At 39.2% G+C, this 17,851-nt stretch overlaps 2 protein-coding genes across 2 annotated transcripts in view; both read left to right on the top strand.

Moving 5' to 3' along the window:
- Nucleotides 1-17,851, top strand: part of LOC112053077 (cell adhesion molecule Dscam2-like) — a 149,825-nt gene that overhangs the window by 92,452 nt on the left and 39,522 nt on the right. Inside the window, exons 4-5 of the mRNA XM_052882104.1 lie at nt 469-611; nt 13,391-13,552. Coding sequence (XP_052738064.1) covers nt 469-611; nt 13,391-13,552 — 305 coding nt within the window. The remainder of the gene's footprint in view (nt 1-468; nt 612-13,390; nt 13,553-17,851) is intronic.
- Nucleotides 6,249-11,477, top strand: LOC112055410 (uncharacterized oxidoreductase SERP2049-like). Its single transcript, XM_024095500.2, has one exon. It carries the CDS (start codon nt 6,552-6,554, stop codon nt 7,287-7,289), a length of 738 nt encoding a protein of 245 aa, XP_023951268.2. The 5' UTR covers nt 6,249-6,551; the 3' UTR covers nt 7,290-11,477.

The following is a 17,851-nucleotide window of genomic DNA, read 5'->3' as shown; positions in this document are numbered from 1 at the left end:
CGGACTCACTATGGTAAGATACGTTATAGCCCAGTGGAAATGACCTCTGCCTTTGAATTCCGGAGGGTGGTGGGTTCGAATCCGGTCCGGGGCATGCACCTTCAACTTTTCAGTTGAAGTGTGCATTTTAAGAAAATTAAATATCACGTGTCTCAAACGGTACAGGAAAACATCGTGAGGAAACCTACATACCAGAGAATTTTCTTAGTTCTCGGCGCGTGTGAAGTCTGCCAATCCGCATTGGGCCAGCGTGGTGGACTATTTGCCTAACCCCTCTCATTCTGTGAAGAGACTCGAGCTCAGCAGTGAGCCGAATATGGGTTGATAACGAACTAACGAACGAACTTACTATGGTTGGAGCAAAGACTGACTCAGTCTTCATAAATTGAGGACATCGCAGGCTCTAATTCTACGATTAGTTCACCGACTGACAGTATGGTGACAGTGACAGAAGTTGTTCTGCTGCAGGGAGGCGCTGGCGAACGGCACGCTGCGGCTGGGCGCCTTCTCCGCCGCGCAGTACCGCAGCGACGTGCACGCCGCCGTGTACCGCTGCCGCGCCGCCGGCACCGTCGGCACCGTGTTGTCGCGCGACATGCGGCTCGAGGCAGGTCTGTATGTGTGAACACCTTTGCTGCATTTGCGAAACAGCATTGCTGTTTCTATTATTAATCAGGTTGTTTGCTTATATTATCAGCTGTTCTTTTAATAGTATACTTCTTCTTCTTTGTCGTTACACTCTTGACAGATTGGTCGTGGTAGTCATTTGGGTGCGGTGGCTCACTGTCCGTCGCCATTCCTCCCGCAGTGTGGCTCTCCTAGCACATTCGTGGAGCGATCCATGAAGAGCGGTTTTTACTTAGTCAGTCCAGTGCATTGGTGACCTGCCACGTGCTCTTGTGCCCTCCACCTTTCCTTGAACCACAAGTCTCTCTATGGACGTGTCATCTTTTCGCGTAATATGACCAAAGAAAGTCAGTATGCGACATTGGACTATGGAAGAAAGACGCTGTTCTTGGAGGATTGAAATGTTGGATCGTATACTAGTATATGAACTATGAATTATAACCGCACGATTAAGCAATTGAAGGTATTTCATGGCTTACACTGTAAGTTATTTTTGGACGTACTTGTATCTCTGCGCATCTATAATTTCCGTTGAATCATTAATAAGTCAAACCTCGATATGAATCATCGTCATAATTATCAACCGATGGACATCCGCTGCTCGACATAGACTTCTTGCAATGACTTCAAACACCACGGACTCGAACCGTCGCCGATGTCGTCAGTCCCGTGGGAGGTCTAACACCACACACATGACCTTTTAGGTAAACATGCTAAAATAGCAATATCAAATACTAACAGAAACCCCGTGGTTTTATTCCCATTTCTGGTGATTAAATGTTGCTGATATTCGTAACAAACAAACAAAAAATCAAATCTTACCTCTATAATATATTATTCTGGGACAGCACAATTTTTAATACGGAATGAATGTCGCGTAAGTGTGCTAACTGCTAAGTTAATCATCTCCGGCTGACGGCTCGTCGAGCGAGCGGGATTCAGTTGTAAGTGCTTTAAGTTTGAGACGCTGTCATTCTAACTTACAAGTTAAAGCGAAAATTGCTTATCAGTTCCAATTTATTTTACAGCAGTTCCTTTATACATACTTTATACTGAAACTTCGCTCGTAATACACATTGTTCTAGTCGGTGCAGCGAGTGGGCGTATATTTTTTAGCCAAACTCTAATAGGGAAGCAGTAGTAGCAATATATTAACTATTTCTAGGCCGTAACTTTGCCTGAGAATAATAAGTTTTGTGTCTGTGCATAATTTTATCTGTGCATAAAATGCTGAATTTGATTTAAAAGCGACATTAAATTTTATACCTTGATCCATTGATGTAGGTAGTCCGAGTAGATAATACGGTTTACTTATAACTTTGAACAAAGACAACGTTATTCAACGAAAATGAATATTAAAGAAATCATAACAATTTGGAGCTTTCTTGGCGAGTAGGTATATTGAGCATTGAAAATGATTACTTTTTCTACATTATAAATGTTGTCGCAGGTGGATTGGAGATATTCAAAGCTCCGAACGAACGTTCTCACAAAGCTTTTCCCTTTCCTTCAAACGCCTTCAACTCGAGTGATATTTTACTTTCCGCTTATAAAAAGCAAACCCGTAATGAAACCTCAACTCGAGGCCGAAACGATCGGTCCGCCTCACATCGCCAGCCCATCCACCACCGATATTACTGTGAATACCTCAAGCGCATGCAGGAATATCTGCTCAATGAGGCTGGTAATACGTGTCACAGTCGTGTGAACATTCGGAACACTTGACCTACGTATTGGCGTTTGAGATGGCGTAAGACGGAATCGCTTGGGCTGGAATGCAAATACGAATCTTTATGGAGGAGGTTCGAGTGCCGTAAACCCGCGGGATTGAGCTCCTTCAATACTGCTTTGTGAGAGGTCCGCTAATGGAATGAGCTCAAAATCTAAGAAATCATTTCTTGAATGCCTTTCTTTGACAGCACTTGACAAATTATCATCAAGCACAAATTACAATCTAATACTCAAGACTAAAACCGGATTTATATTTGTCTGACGTGTTGTGTGTGACGTATCACAACCATTAACGCTGCCATATAAAAATGTATGATACCGATTCTATTCTAATGTGTCACGACACTATACATATGTCAGACAAATATAAATCCGGCTTAAATAAATAATACTTTGCCTTAATTATATTTTTAGGGTTCCGAACGTACGTAGTGCAAAAACGGAACCCTTATTTATAATTTGAAGCAAGCAAATTGCATCATGATGTTAATGCAATATTTCATAGGCACCAGAACCACCACCAGCGTGTTGTAGCTTTTAGGCTTTCAAGGTACCATTACAAAGTCGAGAAATTACTTATTACTATAGATAGGTGGTAGGAGGTATAGGCAGTGTATTACTTAAGCCCAATTTGGTCGCTCGTATTGTATTTGCAGTTATTTTACAAAAGTATTAATTTTAATTAAAATTGTACCTAAGCGCGATAATATTAAAAATATTAATCTTAAATTTATTTAAGTAGATTTTTATATTATTTTACATAATTTGCCTTTGTTTTGTTTTTAAAAGTATTATAAACTTAGCAAGTTTACGTGTAAACGCTTATAAAAAATGAAAATTAATCTAACTTTGAAACGAGAGCTTTGTATCGAAAACACTACTACTAAACTACTACAGCTAAAACCGCACCACATATCGACACACATACGAGTTCGAGTAGTGAGAAATCCCGCCGCGAGCCTCCCCCGCACGTCGCGGAGAGAACAGAGGCTTTGCCAGCGATATCTCGACGACTCTCCGCAGCCTCCAGCCGCTCTCCACGAACAATGGGCCCGCTTTTAGCGCGCTGTTCGAGACGTGGCCCTTTTGCGGGTAATCTGGCGAAACATTATCAATTTGTGCGCGATCCCGTGTATCGCGTGGTGTATAAACGATTCACGAGTTGTCCTTGCCATCGTATTTCGATGCGAGATTCAAGGGAAGGCTTGATATTCGGCGCCATCATTTCACGCTCTGCACTCTATACACTGTAATCTGTTTAGGGACAAAGTTTGTTTATTTGACTTAATTATCTAATGCAAGCTTAACACGTTCGCGAGTTCGTGTGTGTGGAAATTAATGTTTTAGCCATCGCTCGTAAGAAATTCGTTGCGCAGATTAAAAGATCTAAGCGGAGCTACAGACGAAATGAAGCTACTTTTTTATTTTTTAAAACATATAAAGTCCATATTAGGTATTAAATTAATATCTATTTATTTTACACTTTTAATTCTTTTTAATACGCACTCGATTCCAATTCGCGGGATAGGTAATTAATCCAATTGTTCTTTATTCATTCAGCTTTTTTCCAATATTTTAGGTAATTTTAATAATATTATTATAGCGAAAGTGAGTTTAATTTCAGGCTTAACTACCAAATTATTTTAATTAAATTTGGCACAGAGATACATAAATATGTAAATCCAGAATGCACCCAAATTAAAAAAGAATAAATCCACGTGATGTGATTATAATATTATGTAATTCAAATGAGTATATTTACCTAGTAGTCCCGATTTGAAATCATTATTCTCTGCGATTACTTATACCTACTCGTAAGTATAACCGAGATCTCCGGCGCAATTAGTTCTCTGAAGCACAGCACAAGTGCAGGCCATTGCTGTAAAAGCGTAATGCCGCAGCTTGATGAAGAGGATGTTAAACGCTAACGGTGACAGGCAAACTCGTAAACATTCGAGTGAGGGGCCGAAGTATCTGCGAGGGTTTGAAGTATCTGTGAGGGTTTGAAGTATCTGTGAGGGTATTGTGACGGCGGTCGGCGGCAGAGAGGGCCGCTGTGTGAGGGGCTTTTGGGATATTGTTATAAAAGATTTATAATTCTTCACTAATTTTTATTGAAGCACTACTTATCACAGTAGTTATTAAAAGACTGACTTTATTAACACGCAACTTGTTTTTTTTTAAATCGCGTTTTGTTACGTTGTATTTTGATGGAACCAACCGTCTTAATTTGTCAAACTACCCGTATAGCTCAGAATACAGAAATATATTGAAAGGTACAAAAAGACAAAAGGCTTTCATTTTCATAAAAAAAAAAAAATATTCTCATTTTCATTAGGCACTATCATCTATACTAATATTACAAAGCTGAAAAGTTTGTTTGTTTGTTTGATTGGATGCGCTAATCTCAAGAACTACTACTGGTCTGATTTTAAAAATTCTTTCAGTGTTAGATAGCCCATTTATCGAGGAAGGCTATATTATATCCCCGTATTCCAACGGGAACGGGAACCACGTGGGTGAAACCGCGCGGCATCTACTAGTATTATACAAAGCTGTACACGTGGTCGAAGTAGTCGTACCGTAGTCGCGGGCATCTGCTAGTTCAATATAAAACAATTGACAAAATGAGTGACGAGTAGATGTGAAGCGGACACACTTATCAGTTTTATTTATGTCAAGAGATAAAAAAATACTTTAAAATAATAATATTATATTTAATTTATGCTTACAGCAAGATACCGACATTATCGACATTATCGCAGAATACAATACATGCAAGCATGCATTCTTTTACAATTTTAATTATTATTTTATCTCATTCTGAAAAAATATTTATTTCACGCAGTGGTATGCGCGGTGGATAAACAAAACGGAGGTCCTGGGTTTGAGTGTCCTCCTATAGTACTGAGTGTGTCCGCATAGTGCGTGCGTACCTACTTACATTTTGCAATAAAATAGCGTTGCTTTGCAAGCGTGCAAAATGATGGGTTTGAATCCCGACTCAAGGGAATTACCCAAATTATTTTAGATAATGCCCGGTGATACGACCCGGTGAAGTGGTGGAGCGGTAGTGGTCGTCTCCACTACTTTCCTGGCTCAATGATAAATCTTTTTGATATAAAAGCTACCGCCACTTAATATGTATTCTTTGCTACAAACTCATAGAAACTCAACCTACACAAAATCACTTTTGAAATTAGCCCCGCTCCGCGGTTTCCCTTGTACTCGTTTCCGTGAGAATACAGGGATAAAATGTAGCCTGTGATACTCACAAATAACGTGGCTTTGTAGAGGTAAAATATTTTTGAAAATTGGTTTGTTAGATCCAGAGATTACTAGAAGTAATCAATCAAATCAACACCACAAACCTTACCTCTGTTTAATATTAGTATAGATTTAGAATTAACTTGAATTTCATTTAATTAGATTAAACTTCAATACCTGCTTTTTATTAAATATGGATTCTAAAAATATTATATTAAATTGTGCTCAATGATAGTGATGGTGAACCATGTAACGGACAAATATTAAAATAAATATAACAGTAGAGATAAAACCTTATCAGTGTTAAACGAGTCCATACAATGTTAAAATTCTACATTTGCTTACAACAAGGCTCTTCGCACACTGCGTGCAATCGGTATCCGAGAATTGTTGAACCGAATTTGTACTTAGTATTGGTAACTGTATAGAGGGTTGTGCTAGAGGTAGCGTTTCGAAATACGAATACATCTTCCATTTCCTAGGGTTGTTTAAGAATGAAAATAGGCACAGTATTTTTAGTCGTCGATCTTGGTCATTATTATTGATATCTGATAATGATTGTTGAAGAGTTTAATGTAGCCTAACCACAAACCCGCCAATTGGCAGGTGTAAGCTCAACCTTTTGCCACGTTTTCACCCCGCTCTGTTGTCGGGCTTTATAAAAGGCAGTTAATGATGATTACCTGTGGTACAAGGTCCGAGCTGAACATGTCAAGAGTTCATAAGCAACATCTGTAAGCAATACGAAGTTAGTGTAAAACCGACGTGCGGTTTCAATCAAAATTTTCTAAATCTATATGTTTTTGAATTTGGATTGGACGCAGTGTGTATAGAGAGCCTTAGACCGCATAGAAAAATTCCACAAAGAGGGATGATAAAACATTGTTGCAAAAGTTATTGAAGCGGTGACACTGCAGCCAGTCGTCATGGCTTTTGAAAATAAAGTAGTTATTGTAACAGGAGCGAGTTCTGGCATAGGAGAGGCGGCGGCTGAAGAGTTTAGTGCCGGAGGAGCAAGAGTTGTTCTGGTGGGAAGAAATGAAGCGAAACTGAGTAACGTCGCCAAACGCTGCAACGATCCTTTGGTGATACGCGCTGATATGTCTAAAGATGAAGACGTGCAGAGAATAGTGAACGAGACAGTAGACAGGTTCGGCCAGATTGACATTTTGGTCAACAACGCGGGAACCTTCGCCAATGGTGCATTGCTGAGCTGCAACTTAATGGAGACGTATGATTATGTCATGGGTGTAAATCTTCGCGCTGCTATTTATCTAACCAAATTAGCTGTTCCATATATAATTAAAACTAAAGGCAATATAGTCAATATATCCAGTGTGTCGGGGGTTATTACCCCAGTTTTTCCTGGATTACTGGCTTACAACGTCTCCAAGGCTGGACTGAACCACTTCACTAAATGTGCTGCGACTGAGCTGGGCCCGCTCGGCGTGAGGGTCAACGCCGTCAGCCCTGGACCAGTAAACACTGACTTTATAGAGAACACCGGTTTCCCTGGACCTTGGGAGACATACAAAAGTGCAACGGTACTAAACAGAGTGTCAGAATCTAAGGAAATAGCGGATATGATTATTTTAAGTGATAAAGCTAAGTCTATCACCGGTGCCAATTACTTAACCGATAACGGTATGTCGATCAAACGTTAAAAAAAAGAATAAATAATGTTACATTTACGTAACGATCTCTTATTCCATTATAACTCATAACCATTGTTATATCATAAGCCACATATTTAAATACATTTATAACAGTAAATTTAAGTACTGTACCTACTCGTTTGTAGAGGATTTTTAGTTTATAGTTCTATTACATAATTGTTTGCAATGTATACTTGAAAAGTAGAGAATAATAAAAGAATTTTCTTAATTCTCTGCGTGTGTCAAGTCTGCCAATCCGCATTGGGCCAGCGTGGTGGACTATTGGCCTAATCCCTCTCATTCAGAGAGGAGACTCGAGCTCAGCAGTGAGCCGAATATGGGTTTATAACGACGACTTGAAAAGTAACACCTTACTGATCTATATATAAGATTTTATTTTACACATTTTCTATTATTTAAATAAACGAATGTACCAATTTAAGAAAAAAGATAAAATAAATTGGAGACCCAATATATTTTCCTGATTTATAAAAATCAGGTCTAGATGATCCGAATTTTTATAACATCTCTGATAACTTTTTTTATAGAGCATCTAGCATCACTGTAAAAAGTCCCATTGACTTAACTTGTGAAAATGTTTTAGTGAGATTTGAATTAATTAAATGAAATAAATACTGAATTATTTTATTTTCTTGCAATCGTAGTGAAAAGTATAGTAAGACACGGCTAAACCCATTGTAAACTCGATTTCTATTTAGCGGCGTGCTTATAATACCTCATAAATATTGGGGTCTTTTTCGCCCCTTGTTTAACAATCTACTATTAGAGTTAACGTATGTAAAATATTTTTTGTTAGTATTCAATAACCGTTAATAGTGAACTACTACTTCATGACTTAATTTAAACTAGCGGACGCTCGCCTTCGTCCTCGTGTATTTTTGACTTAAATCTAATACGAACTATGTCCTGTCCAGCCCCGTCCCGTCCTTGCCCCCATTTCGTCCTTTCTCCGACCCCGTCACGTCTTGTCCGTACCCTGACATTTGGTCAGTTTTTTTCATATTCGTTGTGTGAATCATGTGCATATTATAGAATTTCGAACTTGGTTGTACAAACTAAAGTCGATCAATTCAGCAAAGTTGACTGAAATGCGTTTCTGGAATGGTTCTCTTTTTTGTTTGTTAGCCATTTTAACTAAACACATGCCTATAGGCAGATTTTGTAGTAGCCACACTGAAATGTAATGTATACCTGTAGATCACCACATTCAGGCAATAAGTGAATTTGAATTTGAAACTGTCGATAACGTTTGAAGGTTACTAAAATACGTCAGTGAAAACTGAAAACAAGTCGATTCAGCCGTTCTTGAGAGTAGGTGCACACACGTTTAATACAAAAATTTACACGGTTAAGATTTTATTATAAGTATGGACTATTATTTGTCCATAATAACGGTTTCAGAAACAATCATAAAGTGAATGAGCAACACAATAATTCGTTGTCTTTAATCTATTTACTAAACGAATCCATCCATCTGAATAAAAACACATTTATAATAAAATTCTATTCTAAGAGTCAAACAATAAAAATTGGGGAATGGCTGAAATAAAGAGATAATTTTAAGACGCCGGATGCTTCATTCTCTACAGGAAATGAGGAAATCGACTGAGTTGAGAATAAATCAACTAGAACTGATTATGGAAATAGTCAATGGAACAAAGAATCTATTTTAAAACTTATAAAATGAATGTTATTATGCATTACAGTCCATTAATCAATTCAATTGTTTTTTTTTGCAATCATTATTACATAATCAAGTGTGTGTGTGTGTGTGTGTGTGTGTGTGTGTGTGTGTGTGTGTGTGTGTGTGTGTGCGTGTTTGTGTGTGTGTGTGTGCGTGTGGGTGTCTGTGTGTGGTATCTCGCTCCGACACTCCTTCATTTCCTGGTAACTTAGCTTACAGAATCAAAAATTTTCGTAAATAAAAAAGTTGATGGTCTCATCGAGATGAAGCTACTCACAAAAATTAACTTGATCGTAATCAGTTGTACAAAATGTCCTACGGATTCCTAACTATATCTTTTTTGCGAGATTTTTATCTACATTCGCAAAATAATTATTAGCAGTCGGATAAACGTTATTTTCAAAATGGAGTTAGCGGGATGCTTTTTAAATTTACGATGTAAGTTGTCGCGATGTCGGATGCATCTCAGAAGACCAGGAGTGATCCATGGCTTTAATATTCGTTTGTTGTTTGGAATATTAACAATGTGAGAGTGCTTATAAATAGCGTTAGAGATTATTGTGACTAATGTATTGGTTGCCTGACCTGGATCAACACTTGTGAAAATAGTGGAAAAGTCAGACTCTACATGACTAAAGCTTGTAAATTTATTCGTTTACTGATCGACCGGCTTACTAACTGGGTTTTAAGTTTCATGTTATCGACAGGACGGTCATAGTACGGGTGCATGATTCGTAATATCAACGTCTAGGATTAAGATTGTGCTATAATTAGAGAGACTTGTGGTGCAAGGAAAGGTGGAGGGCACAAGAGCACGTGGCAGGTCACCAATGCGCTGGACTGATCAAGTAAAAACCGCTCTCCATGGATCGCTCCACGAATGTTCTAGGAGAGCCACACTGCGGGAGGAATGGCGACGGATAGTGAGACTTGCCACTGCGCCCAAATGACGACCACGACCACTCTGTCAAGAGTGTAACGACGAAGAAGAAGAAGAAGAATAATTAGGGGATTAATAAAAGGCTCAACGAAGAAATGTAACAACTATAGGCTAATTTCTCTCATCTCTCATGCAAGTAAAGTGCTACTTCAGATCATAAATACAAGACTTCAAGCCTATCTGTCAAGTCAAATTGCTCAGGAGCTATGTGAATCTTATCGTGTTCGTTGCTATCCAATACTAGAAAACGATATAACCCATTATAGGCAAGGTGTTTGATGGTTTGCTTGACCGCCAGCTTAGTGGATACTTGAAATTAAACGATGCACAGTTTGGATTTAGAAGTGGGTTGTCTACTGAAAGTGCTATAATGGCACTCAAGCAAACTGTCAGATACTATACGGACAGAAAAACTCCCATTTATGCAGCTTTTCTTGACCTTTCGAAAGCATTTGATCTAGTTTGTTATGAAAAATTGTGGACAAAATTAGAAGACCTAAATGTACCTGTAGAGTTAATAAATATATTGAGATTCTGGTACAGTTCACAAACAAATCGTGTCAAATGGGCTGGTGTCTATTCAGACGCTTACCTGCTGGAATGTGGAGTTAGACAGGGTGGATTGACATCTCCTGCTCTGTTTAATGTCTACATTAATGAACTAATTGATGAACTCCGCAGTACTAGAATCGGATGCTCAATTGATGGTATAGTAATTAATAATCTTAGCTATGCAGACGATATGGTTCTGTTGAGTCCATCAATTAATGCACTTAGGAAGCTGCTGAAGATATGTGAGTCATATGCTGCGTCACACGGACTCATATACAATATTAAAAAAAGCGAACTCTTAGTATTTCAGAGTAAGGGATGCGCCTTAAATTATATTTCTCCAGTGACTCTTAACGGTATGCCGCTAAAAAGAGTCACAGAGTTCAAATACTTAGGGCACATTGTAACGGAGGACTTGTCTGATGTTAATGACATAGAAAGGGAGCGCAGGGCGCTGGCAGTCCGATGCAATATGTTAGCCCGCAGGTTTGCACGGTGTAATATGGACGTAAAACTGACCCTATTTAAGGCATACTGTCAAACATTTTACACATGCAGCTTGTGGGTGACATATACGCAAAGGGCCTATAGCGACCTGCGAGTCCAATACAATAATGGGTTTAGGACACTGATGGGGCTGCCGCGTTACTGCAGTGCATCACTGATGTTTGCTGAAGCGCATACAGATGACTTTTATGCTATAATGCGAAAAAGAGCAGCATCAGTTATGCACAGAATGCGCGAGAGCTCCAACAGCATATTAAAAACGCTGGTGGAAAATGGTGGAAATCCATTTTTGAAGCACTGGGTGCACTTGCATATGCACTCACGGTGCTTCATAAATGGTAGATACTGTCATTACTAACACACTAACATATTTTAATTTAGTTTTTTCAAGTACCTATAACTACTAATATTACTAACAATAGGATATTAAAAATTAATCAATTGAATGTAATTTATGGATTTTATTATCTGAAATAAAGATTTATTATTATTATTATTATTATTATTATAGAGCCTGTCACAGAACTAACAGTCGCTCCTTTTGTTTGAGTCTGAAGCGGTATACATATTTGATGTCTTACATGTTGTGACACCCTCCCCCGTTCACCCCCTCCCCGTCAGGCGCGACAGTTGCGGTGTAATTAATTACGGCGACACCGACATCGGTCTGCGAGAATTGGGTTAGGGTAACGGGAGATGGATCGGGATGTGGCGGCGCCGCGTGTGATGCCGTGGATTATGACGAGTGTCGAGCGCGGCGTGATGTATTGTGCGGATTATTTCATTGAATATAAGAGAACAAAATGTATTCTCTCTGTCTGTATTTTAAGATAAGGCTTATGCTGATCTACAGATCTACATATCTGAAGATCGTAGTGCTTACAAATTCTGAGAATCTAGAAGCATAATATCAATCATATTTGAGGCGATCTAAAATAAAAATAGCTGAAAAATATATTTACGAGTAAGTGTTTGTTAGTAGCAGATATACTTTACATAAAGTGGTAATACCGTCATCTCATCATCAACATCAGCCGATGAAGTCCACTGGAGGACATAGGCCTTTTGTAGGGACTTCCAAACATCACGATACTGAGCCACCTGCATCCAGCGAATCCCTGCGACTCGCTTGATGGCGTCAGTTCACCTGGTGGGGGGTTGAACAACACTGCGCTTACTACTACCCTACTACGGCGTTTCAAACACTTCATTTACACGAAATGTAAACGACAATAAACATCCTTTCAATTATAAGCATTGGTAGTAAGTGAAGATGAAGTCGTCAACAGTTAAGTAGTTGTCAGGAATTGGATAAGTTTATTCCCCGGTCACCGCCTTGTCTCGACACGGCGCGGGTCTATCGTGACAGCAATGCTTCATTGTCAGCCGGCACACGTAGCGCAACAGCCGACTCCGCTGAATTACGGGGTCGTGCCTTCTGTGCAACACTCGTGTCATACTAATCGTGGTGTTACTTCAACGTCGATCTTGAAATTTTATTTGAAGTTCATGTTTTCGGTTATTAAAATTACTATAATATATATTCTCAATAAGTAGGAAAAATAAGAGTAAATTCAAGTTCCTAGAGCTAATGTAATGTTAATTTTCCCGACCACTTGTACATCATACAAGATGTAGTACAATTAAAAGTATTGTCAAAATCCGTTCACTGTTTTTCCGTTAAATTAAGACAAGGGTAAATTTCTTATTACTTTTACTATTTCCCAAGCAAAAAATATTCCTAAAACGACATACAAATATTTCTGTTGAAATAAAATATAATTTCGTTTGCACACATCCCATGAAGCGGCTCGGAAAATTACGGAATTAACGACACCGCGACATCAAAGTACGCCACCTATCTCATTACCGACCGCTCTCAGGCGAGAGCACAAACACCTTCGCATACTCATTTACTAGGTTGTGATCGTGAAACGGTGCCATGAGATCGAGTTTTTAATGTGATCTCAATTGGCAATGTCCTAAGGTAAGAGAAATAAGCCGATCAGTGTCCAGTCCAGTGATAGGACGGACTGGCTAATCCAGTCAATGTGATGCCGCCTGCAGTTTGTACGGAAAGCAGATTACATTCCCTTTAACGACTACTGTAACTAAAGGGGGTGCTTTATTGAATGCTATGCGATACAATTGCGATATCCTAAATTACTTGACTACGTTGTTGGTGTCGGCTGAATAATATCATCTAAGTTTTAGATGTATGTTAGATCTTAAACTATTGATTCTACTGTTTGAGCTGGAAAAGTGCTGTAATTTGGCGTGGGCGCGCACAGCTGATGGCGTGGCGCTCATGAGCTGCGCCGCGCCGCCCACCGTGCGCGCCCACGTCACCGTCACATGTTTGTGTGCGCGTATGGAGCACTAATGTATCTGACGGTGTGTTGCCAGTGATGGACGTGCCGTGGGACGTGCGCGTGCAGCCGACGCACGGCGTGTCGGGCGGCGCGGCGCTCATGACCTGCGCCGCGCCGCCCACCGTGCGCGCCCACGTCACCGTCACCAGGTGGTTCAAGGACGGCGCGGTGCTGGCTCCGTTGGTCGGTGATGCTGGTGAGTTAGCTCTTCTTATACTATTAGTTACTATGTCATAGTTTACTAGCAATAGGGTCTTTATGACAAAGATAGTCCTGAGAAATACCACAGCAATACGAAATTCTGGCGCCAAGTAGGATTATTGATGAGTTCCGATGTGATGGCGTTTGTTAAAGTTAACTTGCTGGCCTATTCACTAAATTTGGTATATTAACATCCTAATATAATTCATTAAATCAATAACAACCACATTCTTATTATTGCGTACAGCCTTGTTAATGTAAATTAAACACATGGGCAAGTTATTTTGATCAGTGAGCAATAAATTAATCATCATCATCATCTCATCATCATCGTCATATCAGCCGGTGGATGTCCAGTGCAGGCCTTTCGTAGGTACTACCAAACATGACAATCCTGAGCCGCCTGTGTCCAGCAAATCCCTGCGACTCACGTGACTTACTTGTAAGAAACAATAACAGCTAAAGTTATTCAAGCCAGCAGGTAAGGTTTGTGAATTGAACTTGACGTATTTTATTAATAACCTTAACTTTTCATCAAAGCCTATACCTAATCAGTAAATACCAATAATATCTTAGAGAAACTCATCCCGATCCTATATAAGACACAATCTGGAGCGTTGCCAGGGTCCTGCTCCTTATAAAATCCAAATTAATTTCCTCCCCAGCTCGGCCACCCGATTATTGCCTTTTCGCGAGGGTGAAAATTAAGAATTTTTCCTACAAAGCGTCTGTCCGCGACAGAAACAAGGTCTTTATGAGATATAATTTTCCCGATTGGACGAGAAAAATTCGATTACATTTTCCATTTGGAATGATGCGACGGCGGCAGGATCTGATCTCTCAATTTTGTTTGTCATCGATCCTGATATTGGAATTGAAATTTGGAAGCGTGTTATTAATTTTGAGAGTGATTCGTTTATTAAACCTCCGACGATTCGATTTCGCGTCCTAGCGGAGGATTTAGTCGCAAAAAGAGCATTGATTAGAATTTTGGAGCATTAATTAGAATGGTGGAGACCTTGGGTATAGGTCGCAGTCGCTGGAAAAAATATATCGCTAAGTTCCTATCTCTTTTAAAAATATACTTTATTTTAATCATTTGTGATCATTATTATAATAAAATGCCAGTCTATGATTAAAATAACGAATCCTAACTAAATAACATACACCTTTCTTTGCATCAATAATAATCATTAAGGTATCCGAAACGGGACTTTTCTGATTGTGTATTTACTACAGGCTCGTTAATGAGAACTCGGCGGAGTCACCGGGGATACAAGCCTGATGAATCTGTTTACGGACTGAACATTCAGACTGTTGTTGCAACGTGCTTCTTTCAATTAAATGGAATAAACTTGAGATTTGTGTCAACATCTCTATGATTATATAGACTAACTGCGTAATCTGCGAGGTAATAGGTAAAGTAGATCACTTAACATATAAGCTCACGACATGATAATCGCTCGCTCGTAAGCGCCGAGGCCCCCGGCGCCCGCTCAGCGATATAATGCCTATCTCTCGCAGGATTAGCAACAATGGCGGCGTAATTGGAGAGGACGTTGAATTTGTAATCGAGGTAGGCTCGGGAGTCGGTCGCGCGCTGCTAGCCCCGGAGCTTGTGGGAAATAACGAGGAAGTGCTTCATCTGTCAATACTACAAAAAGTAATTGTTATTTGCAAAACGTTTGTGGAATAACCTCTTCCTTTTGTAGTAGAATTGTCTAGTCAAGTGTAATAATCGACTTGAATTTAATACCATAATATTACGACTCCCTACGACTTTGAAAGTTCCTAAACTAGTATCTCTAATTCTCATATATGGCATCGTACTGAAAAAACTGAGTAATGAGTAGTGTATGTTGAATATACCTACGTAAATAGTAATCTGTCAAGTTATTATTGTCTAGACCTCATACTATAGATTAAAATACGAAATTCTAATCAAAATCCAGTAAGCACAAATATTTTCAGTTATCTTAGAATAATTATGTACATGTGATTCAACATCTAAGAAACCTTTTTTCTTAATTCTAAAGCGCTTTCTCAATTAAAAAATTAAATAAATTTGCCAAAGAATTGACCTAATGAAAAGTGGTAGGTTTTGTCAAGCACACACTGAAGCTCTGCCACCAGCGCTGTAGCTAATAGTTTATTTGTCAGTTCGCAGAAATTCGCCGGAGCGCGCTAAGAACGCAAACATGGGCGCAATGTGGATTATAAACGCTTGCTCGGCTCTGTGTTGTTACCGTACTTGTATTGTTATCTACCATTCTACTATTTGCAATCTTATAAGCCATGTTTTCTGTGTTTTTCTATAGTTTAAAAGTTAACTCTGTCAATATGGAACGGTCGATGCAGTTTGACGACGCCGTTTTTCGGACGGAGGATTCACACATTTAATTAATGGTGATAATATTTTACTTACTAGCTTAGCTGATAAAATAAAAAACAGTCCTTAGTTGAAAAATTTAGCTTCAAAAAGGCAAATACGTATTTAAAAAGGCTACCTATCCATATTAACCTAGTCACCACGATCCTGAGCCGCTGCATCGTGATGATGATGATGATGATTTTAAGCCAAATTACACCAATGTTTCGTCTATAATATTACTATGTAGATGAATACCTACCACCTAATATTAAAAAAAAATATATTATTTTGTGTACTTGTAAAGCTTCTTGTCCTTGTCGATGTTTGATGATAAAGGGAAATATTTGCCTAAGTAATAAAACGAAATTGTATGTTATAAAATTGCTTGCTATAATTTATAATTACCAAACGAATACCAGCTGAGATTCCTAAATTCTCGGGACTCGGGTGCGTTTGGAACCCCAAACCCTTTAATTTTACGCAAATGAAAGTCTCACCGTAGCATCACAACAACTGAAATGCACACAACTTCAAATATAAAGTATTTTGAGTTAATTATAAATGAAATAAAGGTTTACTCAGAGCAACCAGTTCAGTTCTTGTGAAGCCCTAATCTACAAACATAACAAGCTTAGATTCAAAGGCGGAGTGCCTGTCTAAACAAGAACGAATTAAAAGTTTCAATAAGCCGCTGATGCTAAATTGCTAACTGTCCGTCTGTACGCTGTCGTCGCTGTGTATGATGTACGCTTGTGTGTGGCCACCGGATGTGACGTAGTACTATATCTCATTTGTTTATTAAATAGGAGTCTCGCCATGAAAAAATAAAATGTTATAAGACTTCATCTGATATTACATAACAAAAATAATATATTTTACGTCTTAATAATATTAAAAAATAGCAGACCCGATCACAATTCGCTTTGACTAATGTGCGTTTCCTCCCTACCGTTCCCTACTCCAACCCTTCCCTTACCCTACCCTTAACCTACCCTATCCTACCCCTACCCTACCCCTAACCTACCTCTACCCTAGCCTAACCCTACCCCTACTCTATACCTACTGTACCCTACCGATTTTTAGCTTCATACCTTAAAAACTTCGAAAATTCCCATATAAAACTTCACTCCCTCTTTTAAGGGGCAGTTAGAGCAGGTTAAAAAAAAATGAAGCACGGTTTTTTTTAGTTACAAATAGTCTACATACCAATTTTTAGCCTTCTACCTTCAAAATTGCAGAATGCTCAATACAAACTTCCACCCCCCATTTTAGGGAAGTGGGGGGTTACAAAGACGACTCAGTGGTAAGCGCGGTAGATCTACAAGACGGAGGTCCTAGGTTCGATCTCCGGCTGGGCTAATAACGGTTTTCTTAATTGGTCCAGGTCTGGCTGATAGTCTTTTTATAAATACATAAAACTCTACTTTCTACTAAATAATTTTGGCTTAAAACTCATAGGTTAGAACATGAAGCTAGTAAGTAGTCCGTGGGCGAGATTGTGTCGTTTATGCAGATGAGCTGTAACGCCGTCGGTGCTGGCGCGCGGGGGGCGGGGAAGTTTGCGAATGTTCGCCTCATCGGATTAAAATGAGCTGGGCGAGAGCGTGCTTGAGAATTAATAAGCACCTAGTTAGCGAGACTTAGCGTATCGATTTAATAAGTGAAATCCGCGAAGCTTTATAACGAAAAGATTTGTTTAGGATAGGGGGCTAACTCGATTAGGTAGATCCAATGTCGACTGTTTACTAACACGCTTTGGCCTTATTAGGGTATGGATGAAAATTTGATTGATATCTTATCGATTACGCGGTTTTACCCGCGTGGTGCACATTCCCGTTGGAATACGGGGATAATTAATAGCCTACAGTCTTTCTCGATAAATGGGCTATCTAACACTGAAATAATTTTTCGAATCGGACCAGT

Source organism: Bicyclus anynana, chromosome 1, assembly GCF_947172395.1.
Source record: "Bicyclus anynana chromosome 1, ilBicAnyn1.1, whole genome shotgun sequence".
NCBI classification, from domain to species: Eukaryota; Metazoa; Arthropoda; class Insecta; order Lepidoptera; family Nymphalidae; genus Bicyclus; species Bicyclus anynana.
Note: the sequence above shows the minus strand (reverse complement) of the source record. Positions and strands in the feature narration are given on the sequence as shown.

Coding starts and splice junctions, on each gene's coding strand:
- LOC112055410 (XM_024095500.2), top strand. CDS start 6,552: ATGGCTTTTGAAAATAAAGTAGTTATTGTAACAGGAGCGAGTTCTGGC.